Source organism: Triticum aestivum, chromosome 1B, assembly GCF_018294505.1.
Source record: "Triticum aestivum cultivar Chinese Spring chromosome 1B, IWGSC CS RefSeq v2.1, whole genome shotgun sequence".
NCBI lineage: Eukaryota > Viridiplantae > Streptophyta > Magnoliopsida > Poales > Poaceae > Triticum > Triticum aestivum.
In genome coordinates, this window is record NC_057795.1 from 160,696,280 (window position 1) to 160,713,580 (window position 17,301).

The 17,301-nt window shown below is 42.3% G+C and overlaps 3 protein-coding genes and 1 long non-coding RNA gene across 25 annotated transcripts; 2 read left to right on the forward strand and 2 right to left on the reverse strand.

Moving 5' to 3' along the window:
- The first annotated feature begins 877 nt into the window (after window positions 1-877).
- On the forward strand, window positions 878-7,219 carry LOC123113438 (uncharacterized). Of its 12 annotated transcripts, none has more exons than XR_006456036.1 (7): window positions 878-1,346; window positions 1,472-1,582; window positions 2,253-2,418; window positions 5,808-5,930; window positions 6,003-6,052; window positions 6,131-6,255; window positions 7,123-7,192. XR_006456036.1 is itself a non-coding variant. In XM_044534669.1 (3 exons), the coding sequence occupies exons 1-3, from the start codon at window positions 1,190-1,192 to the stop codon at window positions 2,321-2,323; spliced, it is 339 nt and encodes a 112-aa protein (XP_044390604.1). In that variant the 5' UTR covers window positions 879-1,189; the 3' UTR covers window positions 2,324-2,468. The 12 variants fall into 12 exon arrangements, 1 of the variants encoding a protein (XP_044390604.1); XR_006456037.1 differs by having other exon boundaries at window positions 6,185-6,255; window positions 7,123-7,155; XR_006456030.1 differs by having other exon boundaries at window positions 5,808-6,052; window positions 7,123-7,188.
- On the reverse strand, window positions 2,138-6,756 carry LOC123113476 (uncharacterized). 10 transcript variants are annotated; one of them, XR_006456060.1, is made up of 6 exons: window positions 6,511-6,756; window positions 4,127-6,274; window positions 3,920-4,038; window positions 3,787-3,815; window positions 3,266-3,346; window positions 2,138-3,166 (listed from the first exon to the last, which is right to left on the reverse strand). It is a non-coding gene; the product is annotated as an uncharacterized lncRNA (long non-coding RNA). The 10 variants fall into 10 exon arrangements; XR_006456061.1 differs by having other exon boundaries at window positions 2,138-3,188; XR_006456042.1 differs by having other exon boundaries at window positions 2,138-3,346.
- A 1,730-nt stretch (window positions 7,220-8,949) lies between the features above and the next one.
- LOC123113502 (protein disulfide isomerase-like 2-1) lies at window positions 8,950-12,944 on the forward strand. The gene is made up of 11 exons (XM_044534751.1): window positions 8,950-9,202; window positions 10,334-10,418; window positions 10,562-10,659; window positions 10,745-10,800; window positions 11,223-11,340; window positions 11,437-11,464; window positions 11,580-11,671; window positions 11,888-12,044; window positions 12,131-12,255; window positions 12,378-12,477; window positions 12,566-12,944. Exons 1-11 carry the CDS (start codon window positions 9,027-9,029, stop codon window positions 12,632-12,634), a joined length of 1,104 nt encoding a protein of 367 aa, XP_044390686.1. The 5' UTR covers window positions 8,950-9,026; the 3' UTR covers window positions 12,635-12,944.
- Window positions 12,945-13,233: 289 nt separating this feature from the next.
- LOC123113506 (uncharacterized) lies at window positions 13,234-17,301 on the reverse strand. 2 transcript variants are annotated; one of them, XM_044534774.1, is made up of 4 exons: window positions 17,033-17,301; window positions 16,588-16,685; window positions 14,271-14,881; window positions 13,234-13,659 (listed from the first exon to the last, which is right to left on the reverse strand). In XM_044534774.1, exons 1-4 carry the CDS (start codon window positions 17,180-17,182, stop codon window positions 13,649-13,651), a joined length of 870 nt encoding a protein of 289 aa, XP_044390709.1. In that variant the 5' UTR covers window positions 17,183-17,301; the 3' UTR covers window positions 13,234-13,648. The 2 variants fall into 2 exon arrangements, with proteins under 2 accessions (XP_044390709.1, XP_044390701.1); XM_044534766.1 differs by lacking the exon at window positions 13,234-13,659 and having other exon boundaries at window positions 13,988-14,881.

Below are 17,301 nucleotides of genomic sequence, written 5' to 3' on the forward strand. Positions count from 1 at the left end.
TTTGTGCAACACCCACTAGAAACGAACAAACACCCATTCTTTGAGTGCACCTTCATATTCAATGGGATACCAACTTGGAGCTTCAGGAGATGTTTGATGCAGTGAAGTATTCATGGCCACACCTATTGTTCAATGCAATCAAAGTCCCGGCCGCCTGGAACATTTGGAAACAAAGGAACAGATGCTACTTTGACAAGATTGCTGCATCCCTGTATGATTGGAAAAGAGCACTCAAAGCTGACTTGGAAAATCTCAAATTCAAAGTTAATCCTAAATTGGTCTCCTTTCTTGATAGCTTTATCCCAAACCTATCTCTGTAAATCATAGTTCCTTTCTTTTTATTTGCTTCTTGGCCATGTAATTAACCAGTACTTTATTTTGAGTAATATATAATAGTAGGAGACTCCTGTTGTTTTCAAAGTTAAAAAAATTCTCGTAAAATATCATGAATGTTGTTTTTAGCTTGATTCACATGATATTTGAGCAAGTATAATAAAAAAAAACTTCTTCGTTAGCTTATATACGCATCTTGCACAAGCAACGTGTAACGGAGCTTCATGTCGAAGGACTTAAAATATGCAACGGAAAATACTCATGGTGTTAACCGGACGAACTAATTCTTTATCATTCCACCAGAGCATAAAAAACATAATAGCCAGACATATTTCTGCATTTCCTAAATTAGTACTCCCTCCGTAAACTAATATAAGAGCGTTTAGAACACTATTTTAGTGATCTAAACGTTCTTATATTAGTTTACAAAGGGAGTATTATTTTAAATATAGTGATAAAAAAAATAAATGTTGGTACTTTGAATGTCGAAGGTTTTGTAGTACATTTCTTGGAACGTTACAAAATTTCTGTGGTTTCCAGTTTTTCCCCTCGCTCACTCACTCACCCACTCACTCAGTCGCCTCTTCACGCTCGTTCCCCTCGCTCACCCAGTCCACCAAATCCCTAGCCCGCGGCGGCGACGCACCTCCCCCTCACTCGCGTCGGCGAATCAACCGCGTCGCCGCCCTTCTCCTCAGGCGTCGCCGCCGGGCCTTCTCGTCTGCGTCGCCTCTCCCTCTTGCCCGCATCCTCTGCGTCACAGTCGAGCCAAAGTTGGATATTTTAGCGAGGTCGAGTAGGAGCGTGAGAAGCGCGGGCACGGCGGCCTTGTCCTGCTCGAGGAAGGCGGCGACGGATGCTAGCGCTCCTCGCCGCCATCGACCTGCAAGGAGGAGCGCCGTGTTGGACGCTGCCATCTCCGACGCTGCTGGTACTCCTCCGCCGCTACGAGTGCCCCATCACCTGCGCCCAGGTCAAGCGCGAAGTCGAGCTCCCCATGCTTGACCTGCAAGGTTATCATCCTTAATTTTCCCCACACCTTTCCAATCTCTGGAGCCTAGGATTCGGGGAAAGGCAAGGAGAGATTTTGGAGCTGATTGTGATTGTGATTGTTGATGTGGATGGAATATGGATGTAGATGTACTGTGGTCAAGAACTGCTCTCTGCCGCGGGAGTAGATTGGAAAGGCTGCTGCTGCTCCTGTACAATGCGGCTGCTACTACCACTACCACTCATCGATTCGGGCATGGTAAAGACCACTCGGTTGCACTACTCCATGTGTAGATGACTGAACTTGGGTGTGAGCATTTTGATGCCTCTGAATTTAGTAAACTCAGTACTCACAGGAGTACACTTTCAGTACTTAGGAGTACATTCCCCCTAGAGTATTTGTACTACAGGAGTACTTTCAGTACTGTAGGAGTACTTGTATTGTTTCTTACAGTATTTGCTTGGAGTAAATATTGTAGTTTAACTGAAATCAACATTTCTGAAAATCATGTTTATCAATGGGTTGTAAGTACTGAAATCAACATCTCTGAAATCATCAGTACTCATAGGAGTACACTTTCAGTACTTAGGAGTACATTCCCCCTAGAGTATTTGTACTACATGAGTATTGTTTCTTAGAGTATTTGCTTGGAGTAAATATTGTAGTTTAACTGAAATCAACATTTCTGAAAATCATGTTTATCAATGGGTTGTAAGTACTGAAATCAACATCTCTGAAATCATGTTTGTCATGTTGTAGTATTCTTTTTGTTAGGATTTTAGTACTCTTGCTTGGCTCAAACCAAACTGATTCTGCTGCAATACTCATGCTGTAGTATTATTTTTATCATGCTGGAGAACTTTGATTGATCTAGTGGGCTCAAACCATACTGATTTTTAGAGTATACTCCATGTTACTTCCATTTCAGAGCACATTCTTGGAGTGGATCTGCATTTCAAAAAGTTAACAAGTGGGAGTACATGGAGTACTACATTTTAAGTCGAGGAGAAGATGGTAACTGCTCCGTGATGATGCCACCAGCACCTACGACTTCCTCGACCACCACCACCATGATGACGACTTCCTCGAACGTGGTGAGTACTCCTCCAATGCTTGTACTCTTATCAATGTTTACTGCTGTGATCATGGAGTAGTTAGCTGCTGTTATCATGGCAGGAGTAATGCACCATTAGTTGGTAAGAAATAATGTCAGTATGAAACCTCTCGACATTAACTATTTTTTTTGTGAGGAACAGTACATGGTTTCAACTTTATTTGCCCCATTCCATGTTCTGAAATCATTACCAAATCATACGAAGCATGATAACAATGTTCAAGCTGATTTGGTGAATCCGTAGATTACATCTTACTGTGTGTTCCCAAAATATTCAGCATTGCAAAACAAAGAAATATTAAATACAAGTTTCACTATGGATGATAGTGTGAAACAATATATCATATTTTCTTTTTCCTGGGAGCATCATGGACCAACTTGTCAATGTAACCTCGGTTGTATACTACATCTACATCCCTGTCAATGAACATGTGCACTATTGAACTATCTATGCATCTACATCTCTATGAAGATACATATACTACTGCATCTTGGATGAATACTATTGTCAGTTTACTCGCATGAGCCATTCAAGGAAAGTAGTCTCTCAGTTCTAGTGTACCTAGATGTACGATGAAACGAACTTGTGAACCAAAGCAATTTGAGTTGACAACCGGACAGAGGAAGCGGGCAAGAGATGATTTATTTATGGGCGATGATGATTTGCTACAAATACATATACTGCTACCTTCCATGCATGTCAGTATCTGATGCTACCACTTGATTCCCTGAAGATTGAAGAACCACCCCCTACCATTAACAAATCATTTCATATAAACTACTGTACCTAGCAATGTAAAAAATACAAAAAGGATAAAATCACTAACCTGTCATAGAAAAAATGGCACACTCCTGGCCGTCCTGCATGTTTTGGCTTCAATTTCCCTCGCCTTGCATGTCACTGCGTCCTTAAGAAAAACAAACACATTGATAATTATAATTAAGAACTTCGCCTACAACAAAACAAAACCAGCAGAAACTGATCGCTTTCATTGTCTTCAAGACCCTCATTGTCCTCTAATAATATAGTTTGAGAGAAGTCCACATTACCCCTCGAACTTGTCTTTGGCTTCACTTTACAAACCTTAGAATTGTGTTCGTTCAAGTTTCATCCTTCAACTTTATAAACCGTTCATAATTATAAGGGGTCTGCTTCAGTATACCCAACCTTCTCTTATTTTATTTATTAGAACATGCCGATGTTACATTATTCTGAACTTCCCATCTTATTTATTAGAACATGCCGATGCCACTGAAAATTATGATTACTATATCCGCACAGCCTCATACTTGGACTACTTGGGTAATTCTCATCAACATTTCGTATGAAAGGCGCATCAAGCCCTACCTGATTCCCCTCGTACGTATGATCAGAACCTACAGGGAAGGGATCAACAAAAAAGCCGTAAGCTGTATACAGAAACAAAGATGAACACCCATAAGCATAAACTGTTTCGTATGAAAGGCACATCGGGTAGTACCATTTGAATTTTCCGGTACATATGCACCATAAACATGTGTGAGATTACTCGCCGCCGGCAACGAAGCAACTTGATGCACACCCACCCGTAGCAAACTTGTTCCATCTGATTGTTCTTGCCTGGATCAATACAAAGCCAATGATATATAGGCAACAAAGTATGCAGGCAACATTCTCAGCATTGAGTAGCTATATCGTCAACATTTACCTTTTCCCTTTTATCCTCATCTACCTAAATACCCAGATAGAACTCTGCTTGCCCAACAGCTCCACATGCTCTGACTTCTTCTGTCTTTTTAGCTTCTCCTTATTCCTCCAGCTCTCGGCTTCTCAACTTCTAAGATCTTTCTTTCATCTGTACATCATCACATGTGCGCTATAGGTGTGCCTAAAGATGCATTTTATTGCCACTAACAAAATGGTGAGCTATTCTAAAAACAGGCACACCATGATAATTAAGGTAAAACAAGGTTGAGTCTCATGGGCAGTACTACAGACAAATAGGAGTCCTTGTTTCCTGTAAGAGGTTCATATGAAAAGTTAAGGCAATGATAATTAGTAAGACTGACGCTCCGAATTAAAGCCGATTGGATGAGGTAATTCGTCAAAGAAGTACAATGCAAAGCTGAAACAATGCAAGTGAATTAAAAGAGGGGCTGATGGAAATTGAGCTTCAAGCAGCGACATCCTTCGTGGCATATGTAATACAACCGATTCAGTTCAAATATGTATTTATTATGTTAGCATGAAGGGTAAAAAGAAAGGGGACAAACTAATCTTATGTTTAAGCATACAAAAAAGTAAAATCTAAATAGTGATGTGATCACTTCCTTTTAAACAGCTGTTACGATCAGGTCAGAAGATTGAAAAACTATAATATTTATAACAATGGAATAGAGGGGCTACTACATTACACACTTATGTTTCTACTCATTCAGTTGAGGAAAATCCATGATGCACAAAACAAGATCAATTTCATCCATCTGATTGTTAATGACCACAAAATGACATGATACAAAAGAAAATAGCATGTGCATTTAATAGAAAGTGCTTGTGCATTGCTACTGGTAATAATGGAGATAACTGAATACCATGTGAATTTAACGCAAAATGAAGGTTCCAACCAAAGATTTGAAATACCCATCGCCTCCATGACATGATAATTTAGAATGACATATGAGTGAATATCACCAAAAGGAGGACCTCCTATGGTGTAGGAGGCTTAAATCTGATATATCAAGATCAAAGTCTTCTCACCATAATGGAGATAACTGAATACCATGTGCATTTAATAACACAAAATGAAGGTTCCGACCAAAGATTCGAAATAACGAGAACCTCCATCACATGATAATTTAAAATAACATATGTGAATGTATTTGTACTATAAAGTTATTCAATGTGCCATGTGATAGGAAAGAGAGAAAATATGCCTAGGTAGGTTCTTACTACAATTGTTGCTCCTGCTACTAATTACCAGTTACTTCAATCAATAGCTAAAAAGTATTTTAACGTTTCTCTGCCCTAAAAAGTATTTTAATGTTTTTCTCTGCCCCTGCTCTTGGATTTGATTGCAGACTTGATTAGCCTTACCGAATCTTAGAGTTGCTTCGCCAAGGCGTGTCGTTTTTCGCCTTCCCATTGCATTCAACAAAATATTTTCCTATCACTCCCTTTAGCTGATGGTTCATCCCCACATAAGATGTACCTGATGCTCCCTGGAAAACCACATTTGTGTATCTTCTGTTACATACATGAGATTCTCTAATGCGTGTTTAGGCAGGAGCTAGCATATTAGGAATGAAACATACAAGACCAGTGAACACTGGATTCACGCACAACCACAGGAAATCCCTCCAAACTAAACTAACCTGTGAATCCCGCTTCAGCGAGGCAGGTGAGGAGGAGGGTTACCAGAGGCTGGAGGAAAATGAGAGCAGGGACTGTCCGCCGAGCATCCCCATCGCTGGCGAGCCGAGCATCCCCAGCCGGTAGCAAGGGACAAGGGAGCAGTAGGCACTACATACCTCCATTATTATAGTTAAATGTCATGTCTGGACTGACCTTTCCTTCTTCCTGGGCAGCCAACACTTTGTAGTTGGAAATACTATCAGTTTACACTCCTGATGAAGTGGTAAAAATACATAATTGAGAAATAGATTTACCCTGATAATTGCTTGCACTGCACACTTCCTTACATTTGAATTTGCAGATGATTCTTCAAATGAGAGATGTTCCAAAATTTAGTGATTACCTGATGTTTCAGATGATGATCAGGATGATTGACAAGGAAGAAATGTTCCACAGGCTTGCTATCTGATTCATCAGGGTCTGGTGGTATGTTCCGTACAAGAACCTACAATAAAAACACATTGATGACTCAGAATCAAAAGAATAATCAGAGAACCATTAATCTAGATAAGATCATTGTTGTATGCAGCATTCTTTTTTCTAGCAAAGGGGTCTAAACTGAGCTCATGTATAAGTTGCAATCACAAAGGGATCCCATGGCCTCAATCCTCATCTCCATCTCTCTATCCTGATCTGATTCTCTCCGTCTTGAACTAAATAGAGAAAAGAGGGGAGATGAACCTGAGGGAGGAAGGCGATCGCATGGTGGCGAACGCAGGAGGAACCGGAGGACGGGAGCATGGTGGTTGATGCCTAGGGTTTAGCGCAGATCGTGGCGGCGTCTCCTCTGGGAGGTCGGCGGCGTGCGAAGGCGAAGGCGTACCTCAGCAGAGGTGTCCAGATGGCGACCCAGAGGTCCACAACGATGGCGGCGCCGCCTCCACGACCCCTCGGAGCCGGCAAAGGGATCCGCGGCTAGCGCCTGGGATCTGCCAGGCGGCGGCGTTCGCGTCGCGGATAGATCCAGGGGTCGTCGCTCCTTCACCTCGTACGTGCGGGCGATAGGTTTAGGTTTTTTTGTCGCTGGTTAATTTTCGTAGGTCTTTTATCGTTGGTTAACCTTCGTAGGTCTTTTTTCGGTCGTACGTGCATGGGTGCGGGTTGGGGTCTCAGCACGAGGTTTTTTCGGTTTGTGGTGGCTAAGTCAAAGGTGGGAGGATGTACCAAAAAAATCATAGGAGGTGGGACTAAAAAAAACCTGGAAGCGAGACTACCAACTGCTCCATTAGGAGTAGAGATTGTAGTAGTGTTCAAAACTGCATGCAGGCACTAACACGTTCTCTTCTTTTGTAGATAATAATAGGCATGTAGGTGGATAATGTTTATAACGACAATCACATCGAATGCCTGGATCTGCATCTCTCAAATATTACTTTCAACTCCTACCGAGGGACCTTACCGGAGATTACACTCGCCAGGTTCTTTCTTGCCAGAGAAAGGGTGTTGAGGGTACTGAGGTTGAACACGCATTTAATTAGGAAAGATGAATGGTATGTTGATCAGAGCCGGCAGGTACTGCAGAATGGAAGAGGCTCCAAAAAAGCTAAACTTCGTATTGGAAGAGCATATGACAGAGTAATTTGGAAGTCATTGTGTCAAACCCATACATGACTTGTCAGCGACTGATCCCTTTGCAGAAATGACGAAGTATGCAATGTGTGAATTTGGGCATTGTAATCTTTGAATTTGAACCTTGCAATCTTCATGGTATTTATTATATTGAACCGTTTCTGTTCTCTTGTCTCAACACAAACAGTTCATCCCAGTGAACCGCATGTCGTATATCGCACACACCTTGATCTGGCTGACCGTTTCTTTTGTGTTGCCTAATCACAAACAGTTCATCGGAGTGAACCGTATGTTGTACATCGCACACACCTTAATCTGGCTGACCGTTTCTTTTGTGTTGCCTAATCACAAACTGTTCATCCGAGTGAACCGTATGTTGTACATCACACACACCTTAATCTGGCTGCCCGTTTCTTTTGTTCCTCCTCATCGCAAACGCTTAATTAAACTAAACCGTATGCCCTGCATCGCACACGCAACTTAAATCTGAATTTTGTTTGATGCATCCTTCATCGCAAACATTTTGCACCTTTTTTGACGATTTTTACACCACCGTTTGCGATTATTGCATCGCACATAGTTTTGTCGAAGGGCCTCTGATCGTAGTGTCGCATTAGCAGCATCCTACAGTAGTGCACAGATCTCGAAGAGGCTCGTTGTAGGTGAGTAGGATGACGCGGATGCCGCTGGCCTCGACGAACTTGACAAGCGATGGACCGATGTAGGAGGAAGAGGTGCCATTGTTGAACCCCCCGCCACATCGTCGTCCAGGTGCGTGACGATGCCGATCACAGGGCGACTGTAGACTGCCGGGTCCACCGGCACAGGCCCAGCCGCACGAAAGTCGGATGGCGCCTTGCTCTTTCCCACACGTCCACCTGCAGGACCTCCAATGCTTCTTATAGCACGACCGTCACGAGACCTCCATAGGTCCTCATCATGCGGCCGCACACAAAACCTCTGCTGCTCCTACTCACAGGACGAAGGAAAGGACGGGGCCACGTGAGCGGCGAAGAAAGTGCACGCTGGATCCCCATGATCACCGACAAGGAAAGGGATGGAGCCGGGAGCAAATGCAAAGCTGCGCGACAGAGGTGGAGATACATGAATGCGGCGGGGACGGAGGTGCGCGAGCACAGTGACGGGGAGTAAAGAGAAGTGTCGACGAGGGACATCGTAGAAGTGAGTGGAGATGATGAAATAGGGGAGAAAGATAAGGTCACTGTGGAGAGTCGCTCGTACGAGAGCATTCAGGTGTGGACGGCAACGAGCAAACGCGACATTTGTGTGACGTGGAACACTAGGAAGCCAAAGCGTTCGTTGCGAAAGCTTATACATCTCATATCAATTATAACATTTATACCGACTATTAGATGTATATATTTTCCCTCTAGAAGATAATAAATTTATCTGAAAATTATTTTTTCTAGGGACATCTGAAAACTTAAAAAAAGTTTGAGGGAAATCTGAAAATTAAATACTTTCCACAATAAACATGATATGAAATTATATCCTTCTATCGAATCGGGCCCGCCGTGGGCCCACCAACTACTAGTGCAAGAAGAACAGGTGCCAACCGTATATTAACCTGCTCACCCCGGTCACCCGAGCTCGCAGCAAAACAGATCATGGCGACCCCTCAGATCTACCGCAAAACCCTCCTCCCCGTCCTACTCCTGCTCGCGGCCGCGGCGCTCTACCCAGCCGCCGCCGACGGCGACGAGGTGCTCGCCCTCACGGAGTCCACCTTCGAGAAGGAGGTCGGCCAGGACCGTGGCGCGCTCGTCGAGTTCTACGCTCCCTGGTCCGTGGCTCTCCCTGCCCTCCCTATCTCCTCGTGTCACGACGTACTTGTGTAGTTTGACCTGCGCGTGAGCCGCTTGGATCTGGATCCGTGGCTGCTTTGCTTCCTCCCCTGGTCGCAGAGCTCGGATCTCTGATGGGATCGTGCACGGGTTGCCGCTGGGACGGATCGTAGCGAAATTGTAGCTCGGAGTAGAGCAGTCTAGATGCTGCTGGACCGAACTCCCGTTGGAGTGGGAAAATATCGGGATCTTTAGCTAAAACAAACGATCTGCCTTGTTCACGCTGGCAGACGGAACTGTTTTGATCTCCTTTTGGCGTGCACCAGAATTGGAATTGGTATTAGCCTGTTGAGAATTTTGCTGCAATTCTGATCCCAGTTTTTGGATCTCAGATTTGTTTGAAAAAAATCTGGGTACGAGAGTAGAAACGGTCTACCCGTAGTAGATTCCGATCAAATCTTATTTTGTGGTGATCTTAATGCATCTTTGGCTTACATGCGCATTGTCATAGCAAGTAAAGCGTCCGCTTTAAGGGTCATCTTTGATGTTGTTAGATATCTGGTGGGTTTTTTTTTGGATCATATTCAATGGTAGAATGCTTATTTGCTTTGTGTGTCAGAATGAACTTAAGTTTTTTACTACTTGGGTTGTTCCAGTAAGTGTTGAACTATATTTTCTACCTTATACCATAGGCTTGTCGGTGAATCAGTTGGTGCATCGAACTGAATATATTATCAAAGCCAAGAGCTGTTGAGCTCAAAACCCATCTTTCAATACCAGCTCAGGCTTATGGGTGACTTGTTTGGTGCATCAAAATCAACAGTAATAATTCATTGCAAGTATGAAAACAATAATCTATTGTAACGAGGAAAAGCTTAAACCAAGCTATCAACTGATGGATTGCAAATCATACCAAGTGATCCATGTAAATTATTCATAGTTGTGGTAAGTAATATTATCAATATACGAACCAATCCTAGTTGATCAGAGGCAATTGCATTTAAAATCGTGTCTACTATTTCTGTTAGTCTCATATTTATTATCTTGTTTGTAAAAACTATTTCTTCCTTAGATGACTGTACTTTTCTACTCTTTGGTTCATTATTTGATGATTGTTTTCTGTTTTATAGGTGTGGCCACTGCAAGAAGCTTGCTCCGGAATATGAGAAGCTTGCTGCAAGTTTTAAAAAGGCTAAATCAGTCTTGATTGCCAAGGTAAATTTCGTGCTTTTGAAAGTGTTTTGTACATTAATGCTATAACATTTTTTTTGCCAACAACTGTATAACATATACTGTTATTAGCCTCTAAATTGCATAGTATTTGTTATGGCATATTTACCAAGTTTCTCTCTATCCAGGTTGACTGCGATGAGCACAAGAGTGTGTGCAGCAAGTATGGAGTTTCTGGCTACCCCACAATCCAGTGGTTTCCCAAAGGTTCCTTGGAGCCCAAGAAGTGAGAATGCACACTTTGTTTTTGATCAATTCACTTTTTGTTATAAAATAAAATCTGAAAACTTAATGTTGAACTCATTGTTTAGGTATGAGGGTCAACGCACTGCTGAAGCCCTTACAGAATATGTTAACTCTGAAGCAGGTAAACTCCAACTTGTGGTGTAGTACATTTTCCAGCCATGCTGTCTTAGGTGGGTTTCAAGTCAGTCGGGTTCTCTATGACCATTTAATGGATTATGTAGAACATTTAAGGTTTCACCACAGGAAAACTAAGTTGGAAGATAAGCATCACACTGAAGTAGAAATTAGACAATTATTAGCACTTAAGCAATGTGGTGGCACTTCCTTTGACCCCCTTGTCACTTGTGCATGTGCTATTGGTACCATTCATCTTCAGTTATACACTTAACAGTTAATACTGGAAAGGCTGCTGGAGTTACTTGTGTAGCATCATTATATTTATATGTATATGTTGGTGTCTCTCATTTTCGTTTTAGTCCTGTTGAGTGTTACTAGCCTTATAACTTCATGGTGGTCCTTTAATCTTTGACATCTGTCTTTCAGCAACCAATGTGAAGATAGCAGCAGTTCCTTCAAGTGTTGTGGTTCTGACCGAGGAAACCTTTGACTCAGTTGTCCTTGATGAAACCAAAGATGTCCTTGTTGAGTTCTATGCCCCATGGTAGGTTATTATGATCAGTTTGCTATGCACCAAAATCTACTTCATTGCACCACTTTAATGGACATAATTTCATCAAGTGCCATTTTTGCTTGACAGGTGTGGTCACTGCAAGAGTCTTGCTCCGGTTAGTTGTAGATCTCAGTAACCTGGCAATTTCCTTAATAATATACTTTTCTCATACAAGAAATGTCATGCATCTTCATTTTTCAGCTTTCTAACTCAAGTTTGTAATTTCTTAGATATATGAGAAGGTGGCCTCTGTTTTCAAGCAAGATGAGGGTGTTGTGATTGCTAATCTTGATGCTGACAAATACACAAGCTTGGCTGAGAAGTATGCACTCTGAATTCTCTGTTCTAAACTTCTAATGACTTTTGTAGACTGGTCTCCCTTTTTTTTAATGTAATTTCGTGAAGTTTTCCTGAATGAACCCAAATGGAAGACCTGTTAAATCTAACACATTAATCTGACTTACCTACCAATTTTGGTTATGCATGATATTTAACCACATAATGGAAGAAGAATTTTAATCGTGTATATTACTTTCAGGTATGGAGTTTCTGGTTTTCCCACATTGAAGTTCTTCCCGAAGGGTAACAAAGCTGGTGAAGAGTATGAGAGCGGTCGGGAGTTAGATGACTTTGTTAAGTTCATTAATGAGAAAAGTGGAACTAGCCGTGATTCGAAGGGTCAGCTTACTTCAGAGGTTGGTCACACATGAGAGCACACTATGGAAGTAAGCTGGGTAAAATGTAATAATCTGATAAAGCCTATCCGTTGCAATTTCTGTAGGCTGGGCTTGTGGCAAGTTTGGATGCTCTTGTCAAGGAATTTCACAGTGCTGCTGATGACAAGCGGAAGGAAATCCTCTCTAAAATTGAAGAGGAGGCTGCGAAGCTCAGTGGTCCTGCTGTCAAGTACTAACTTCTACCTCTCCTCCACTGTGTTTGCAAGTTATCAAATTGTTCTCAGATTTTATTTTAATGTTAGTAGTAGCAATGCCATTGATGCCCTCAAACATTTTTCTTCTATAAACCAGGCACGGAAAGATCTATGTGAATGTTGCAAAGAAGATATTGCAGAAGGGCTCTGACTATACCAAGAAGGAAACTGAGAGGCTTCATCGCTTGTTGGAGAAGGTGGGCAACAAGAAAGTTGATTCTTATCACATTATTTTTACTTGATCTCCATATTTATGACCTAATTTCCTGTTTCATAACATGACAGTCGATCAGTCCTTCCAAAGCCGATGAATTCGCCATCAAGAAGAACATTCTTTCAGCCTTCTCCTCTTAATGGTGATGACCCACGTGCCCCAGCCCTGCCATTGTTGGGGTGTAGTCAGTAGTGCAACAGTACCACCTGCCACAAGAGAGAAGTGAAGGAAGACAGAGAGAAATAGAGATCAGAGAGATGGCAGTGAAAGTTTAGCGGCGATAGATTATCTGTTCTGGTTCAATGTTGAACAACATCTGATATCTGTTTTCTCTGCCGTTAGCTTTTATGGTTACAGGGTTTCACTTTATTAGCAGTAAAAGGGTTTACTCAAGAACAAACAGTACCAACTGGTGATGACATTAATAAATCTGCCATTTGTGTTTTTTCAGTCTGAGGAGAGAGTTGTCACTTGAACGTTCCAATTTCAACAGACTGCTAACTGTTCTACTTCGCAAAAATTCAATATGAGTCATATACTATATATATATATGGTACCGTTATCAGACCCGTCGATCCACATAGGGATCGGCACAGACAGTTGTATCGCATGCTGTATTGCGTTTCCTCGAATGGATCGCCACGAGTAGTTGGGGGAATGGAGCGATGAATTAAGCTAGGTCGTTGCACTCATGATGCACTGGGGCTGTTCCAGGATGGTATGGCAATAGCGAAATATAATTCTTAAACCGGCAATGCTACACACACGGGCAACAATTTTACGGGGTTTCACGGAGAGTCTTAGGTGTTTTTTTTTAATTGGCTGCAAATCAGGACGAGGGGCCCCACCCAACTGAAAATAGGGGGGCAAGTTTAATTAGAAGGAGAAGGAAAGAGCCCGTATTAGTCCGTGAGTATAGCATTTTCGTTCTTAAACAGTGTACAACCTTGTTTGGGAAAAACGTAATGTAGCCGCTGGAAGTGTAACGGAATGTCTCAAAATGTTGACAAGGAGGGAGTGTTCGGAGTCCCTCCGCTCCAGACTCAGCTCGCGGAGTTGGCGGAGCTGCAGGCTAAAATAGTGGAGCTGGAAAATAGGTGCTCTGCAGATCCTATAATTCCACGGAGCTGGTGGATAGCTGAACAGCCCGAAGTTCAGTTAGTACCTGGAAGTTGTTCATTCGGGTGTTATCTGATTTTCGCAAAATAAATGTAATTGTATCAGAAAAACAACTTTACAGCAACTCTAGTGATGATTGATGGACACATCTTTAGCTGGTTCCATGGAAATACATCAAATCTTTGCGTATGGGAACATCAGAATCATTTCATAGTCCAAAATCACATAAACTGTACAGAAACTACACATCTGAACTAGAAAAACCTGCAGAAAATCACATAAACTGTACAGAAACTACTTATGTAATCTAAGAACTACCCTTTGAAGAGATTGTTGTACAAGAGACGGCAAAGGGAGAGAGACGAGCTGGATGCTTTCAGAAAATTCCCATTGCTATAAAAAAATTCAAGATTACAACAGCAAAAAACCTGATCTCCCATTGTGGACTTTTTCGTTCAAACAGCAGACAGGTACTCAAATGCCACAATTTCAAGATTACCGAAAACAGCCAGATTGCAACAAATCTAACAGCATAGAAAATTACAACAGCAAAAAACCTGATCTCCCATTGCCATAATTAATACTACAACAACTGCATTGTGTGATTGCACTCTGATAGTATCTATCTAGTTTTATCCATACTGGCGTCAGAATTACCTTGGTTATCATCTTCTTGCTTGAACTTGGGGCCACTCAAGACATCATCAGCTGTGCAGCCGCCGATGTAATCAATATCGCGCTCCTGCCGCCCATAGCTGTTTTCAGCCCCCTGGTAGCCACTAGCTTCATTATCAATTGATTTCCTGCAAGATGGTCTTTCCGGCCCTCCCAAATCTTCCAGATGTTCATGACCATGTTCATCATCATGCTCATGGACATGCTCTTGCTCCTGCCGGCTGCCGAATGACGGGTCGTATGCATGGGGACCATGCACCCTCATCTGCACCGACCTCAGTAGCGCGGTTCGCCTCAGGTCTGCGCCGTGGCACATGTCATTGGGTGAAGACGGGAACCGGCCTTCATTCTCAGAGCCACGTCGAGGGTGAGAGCAAGCTACGGATGAGAGGGAGCAGCTGGGGAGAGGATATGGGCTTGATGGTAGGAAACCAGCTTGCGGTTTCTGGAACCGATGAGGAGATGACATTGGACTAGTTGATGGGCTGACCATTGCATCGCCTTGACTCCCGTTGGGGTTTAGTTGTGTGTCGAAGTACCGGTAGTCATCTGAGTCTTCTGACATTGGTGAGTATTGGGAGATTATTTCGTCCCTGAAAGTGACAAATAGGAAAACACATTATAACGTGTGCACCATAAGAAATATAATTGCTGAGAAAGAGCAGCACTATTATACCTACTGAAATAAGCCCCGCAATCAATTGTATCAAATATAAAGAGACGGATTCAAGAAAAGAAAAAAAGACCTGCCAAAACTAACAAACAAGCAATAATTGATCTTTGATGGTTCCAAAGTGTATCAAGACAGACGGAACGCATATACTTATATAAGTATTCTATCCTCAAGCAGACTGCTTATGACCACGGCTCCTAAATGGATAAGCGTCTGGCGAGAAGACACTGTGGACAACAATATTCAGAAGCATTCCTTAAGTAATATTCTTAATTATATCATGATAGCTTGACATGTTCTAGAACATGCTTATAATGACTCAGTAAGTTAAATGCTTACATGTGGATGCAATCATCGAGCAATAAAGTAGAAGAATCAGATTGTATCCAAAAGCTCCAGATTAGTCATAAGCATATAGATGGAAGACTTTGTCCAGATTATTCACTGTTCATGCTGTGTATTACATAACCTTCGGAATACAATTGTACTACAAATACATTAGAACCAACCGTACCGTTACACGTAATATTAATTCCTAGATGCTTAATCATACTATGAAAATCAGCATGAACTTTGTAAGGAGTTCTGACAAACTATGCTAGTCATCTTATAAAATATTATAGTGTGGTGGCTGTTCTAGAAAATGCAGCAATATCGTAAACATAACTTTTAGATAAGCTAGAGAAAGGGTTGAATGGATGAAAATGATACCCTCACTATTTTAAATGTAATAGAAACCACACCGGAGTTACTATCCCCAAATCTTAATTTTTTATTTATGGTCAAGTAATTGCTGAAATATTTGAAACAGAGGCCACACCAGCCCTGTTTGTCGTAATCTGAAACCCAAGGATATTGACCGTGTTTCTCAAAAGATTAAAGAGAAAATTAGGGTGTTTACAAATTTATAGAGAACTGTATGGATAAGATAATAGATCACTTTTAGGCAAAAGATGAGCATATTATAACTGAAATAGATAGGGAACCACAAAAATATTTCATTCCTCCTCTCACATAATAGAGCTTCTTTGATTCACAGGATTCCAAAAAAAAAATAGGAATATGAAAAACACAAGAATGTGATAGGATTGCACGTGCAAAACAGAGGATTGTGAAAACACGGGAATTTTGTGGAATTGGGTGTTTGATTCGAGGGAATATTAAAAACACAGGAATCCTAAGAAGCTTCAAATCAAAACTACATGCAAAGGTAATATCATATTGGTTTTATATGCAACTTATGGCCTTTGCCTTGTTCTTTGTGCATAGAAATGCAAAAAAAAGTTTGAGTGGATGGTAAAATTCCTTTGTTTTTCCTTCGAAAATCACACCAAAGGAAAAATTCCTCCATTTTTCGTATGTGAAAATCCTCTGAATCAAATGTATTAACAATGTCACGAAAGGAAGTTTCTATTACATATTTTCCTCCACTTTTCCCATGAATCAAAGAGGCCCTACATTAGCTGCTGAATTTGGAAAATAATAGATTGATAGTAATCCTACTGGATACTACGAGATCGAAAGAGTATACATGATATCTATATCTTGGATTCCTGAGACCCGCTTTTCGACAAGGAGCAAAGATGTAAACATGATGAAATGTACACGGAATCAGAGCACACAAACCTGACACAAGAGGAACTCTCCGACCTCGCAGGGGACTCCATGATGTTGTCGGCAAGCGAATCTCCAACAGACAGCCCGTTCAGGCTGGACGCCATTATCTGCATTATCACAGCCAACGGTCAGCTGATAAAGCAACAATATTCAGTACAGTTTTACAAGAATTCGAAGCTATTTGAAACGAGTTGGTAGCACAAATTGTAAGAAGCAGAATTAGAGATCAGCAAGAACAAAATTCAGCGCCAGAAACCAAGGAAGCCCGTCTCTCTCCTAGTGGAAAAATCACGGATCAAAGGATTCGCTAATCGACGCAACGAGAGAAGAACTCTGTTCATGGAAGCTAGAAACCGCCCAGAATCTGAAACAGAAAACCGTTTCCCCAAACTGATTCAGGCCCAAACCAAGAACCAAGGGGAGGCACAGCCATGGAGACTGAAGGGGCGCCGACCTCGCTGAGGTACCGCTTGTGGGAGTGGAGGTTGTCCACGTACACGTCCTCCTCCGGATCCCTCCCGCGCTTTCCGCCACCGCTGCCGCCGCCAACACCGGAGGAGGAAGGCGGCGACATTGCGGCGCCCTCGCCGCTGCCACCCGCCATCCGCGCGGCGCGGCGCCGCGGCACGGGTTGCTGGATTGGCTGCTTCTTGGAGTTGGAGGTGAGGGTGGGAGCTGGAGAAGAGTCGAAGGGGAAAAGTGAGGGGAGAAAGCGCTGTCTCG

What these genes read in the sequence shown, in the direction of transcription:
- LOC123113438 (XM_044534669.1), top strand. Translation starts at nt 1,190, where the DNA reads ATGCTAGCGCTCCTCGCCGCCATCGACCTGCAAGGAGGAGCGCCGTGT. An exon ending in CCCCATGCTTGACCTGCAAG is followed by an intron (nt 1,347 to 1,471) that starts GTTATCATCCTT and finishes ATATGGATGTAG; the next exon opens with ATGTACTGTGGTCAAGAACT. An exon ending in CACTCATCGATTCGGGCATG is followed by an intron (nt 1,583 to 2,252) that starts GTAAAGACCACT and finishes CTTCCATTTCAG; the next exon opens with AGCACATTCTTGGAGTGGAT.
- LOC123113506 (XM_044534766.1), bottom strand. Translation starts at nt 17,182, where the DNA reads ATGGCGGGTGGCAGCGGCGAGGGCGCCGCAATGTCGCCGCCTTCCTCC. An exon ending in ACAAGCGGTACCTCAGCGAG is followed by an intron (nt 16,686 to 17,032) that starts GTCGGCGCCCCT and finishes GTGATAATGCAG; the next exon opens with ATAATGGCGTCCAGCCTGAA. An exon ending in GAGAGTTCCTCTTGTGTCAG is followed by an intron (nt 14,882 to 16,587) that starts GTTTGTGTGCTC and finishes TGTCACTTTCAG; the next exon opens with GGACGAAATAATCTCCCAAT.
- LOC123113502 (XM_044534751.1), top strand. Translation starts at nt 9,027, where the DNA reads ATGGCGACCCCTCAGATCTACCGCAAAACCCTCCTCCCCGTCCTACTC. An exon ending in GTCGAGTTCTACGCTCCCTG is followed by an intron (nt 9,203 to 10,333) that starts GTCCGTGGCTCT and finishes TCTGTTTTATAG; the next exon opens with GTGTGGCCACTGCAAGAAGC. An exon ending in ATATGTTAACTCTGAAGCAG is followed by an intron (nt 10,801 to 11,222) that starts GTAAACTCCAAC and finishes TCTGTCTTTCAG; the next exon opens with CAACCAATGTGAAGATAGCA.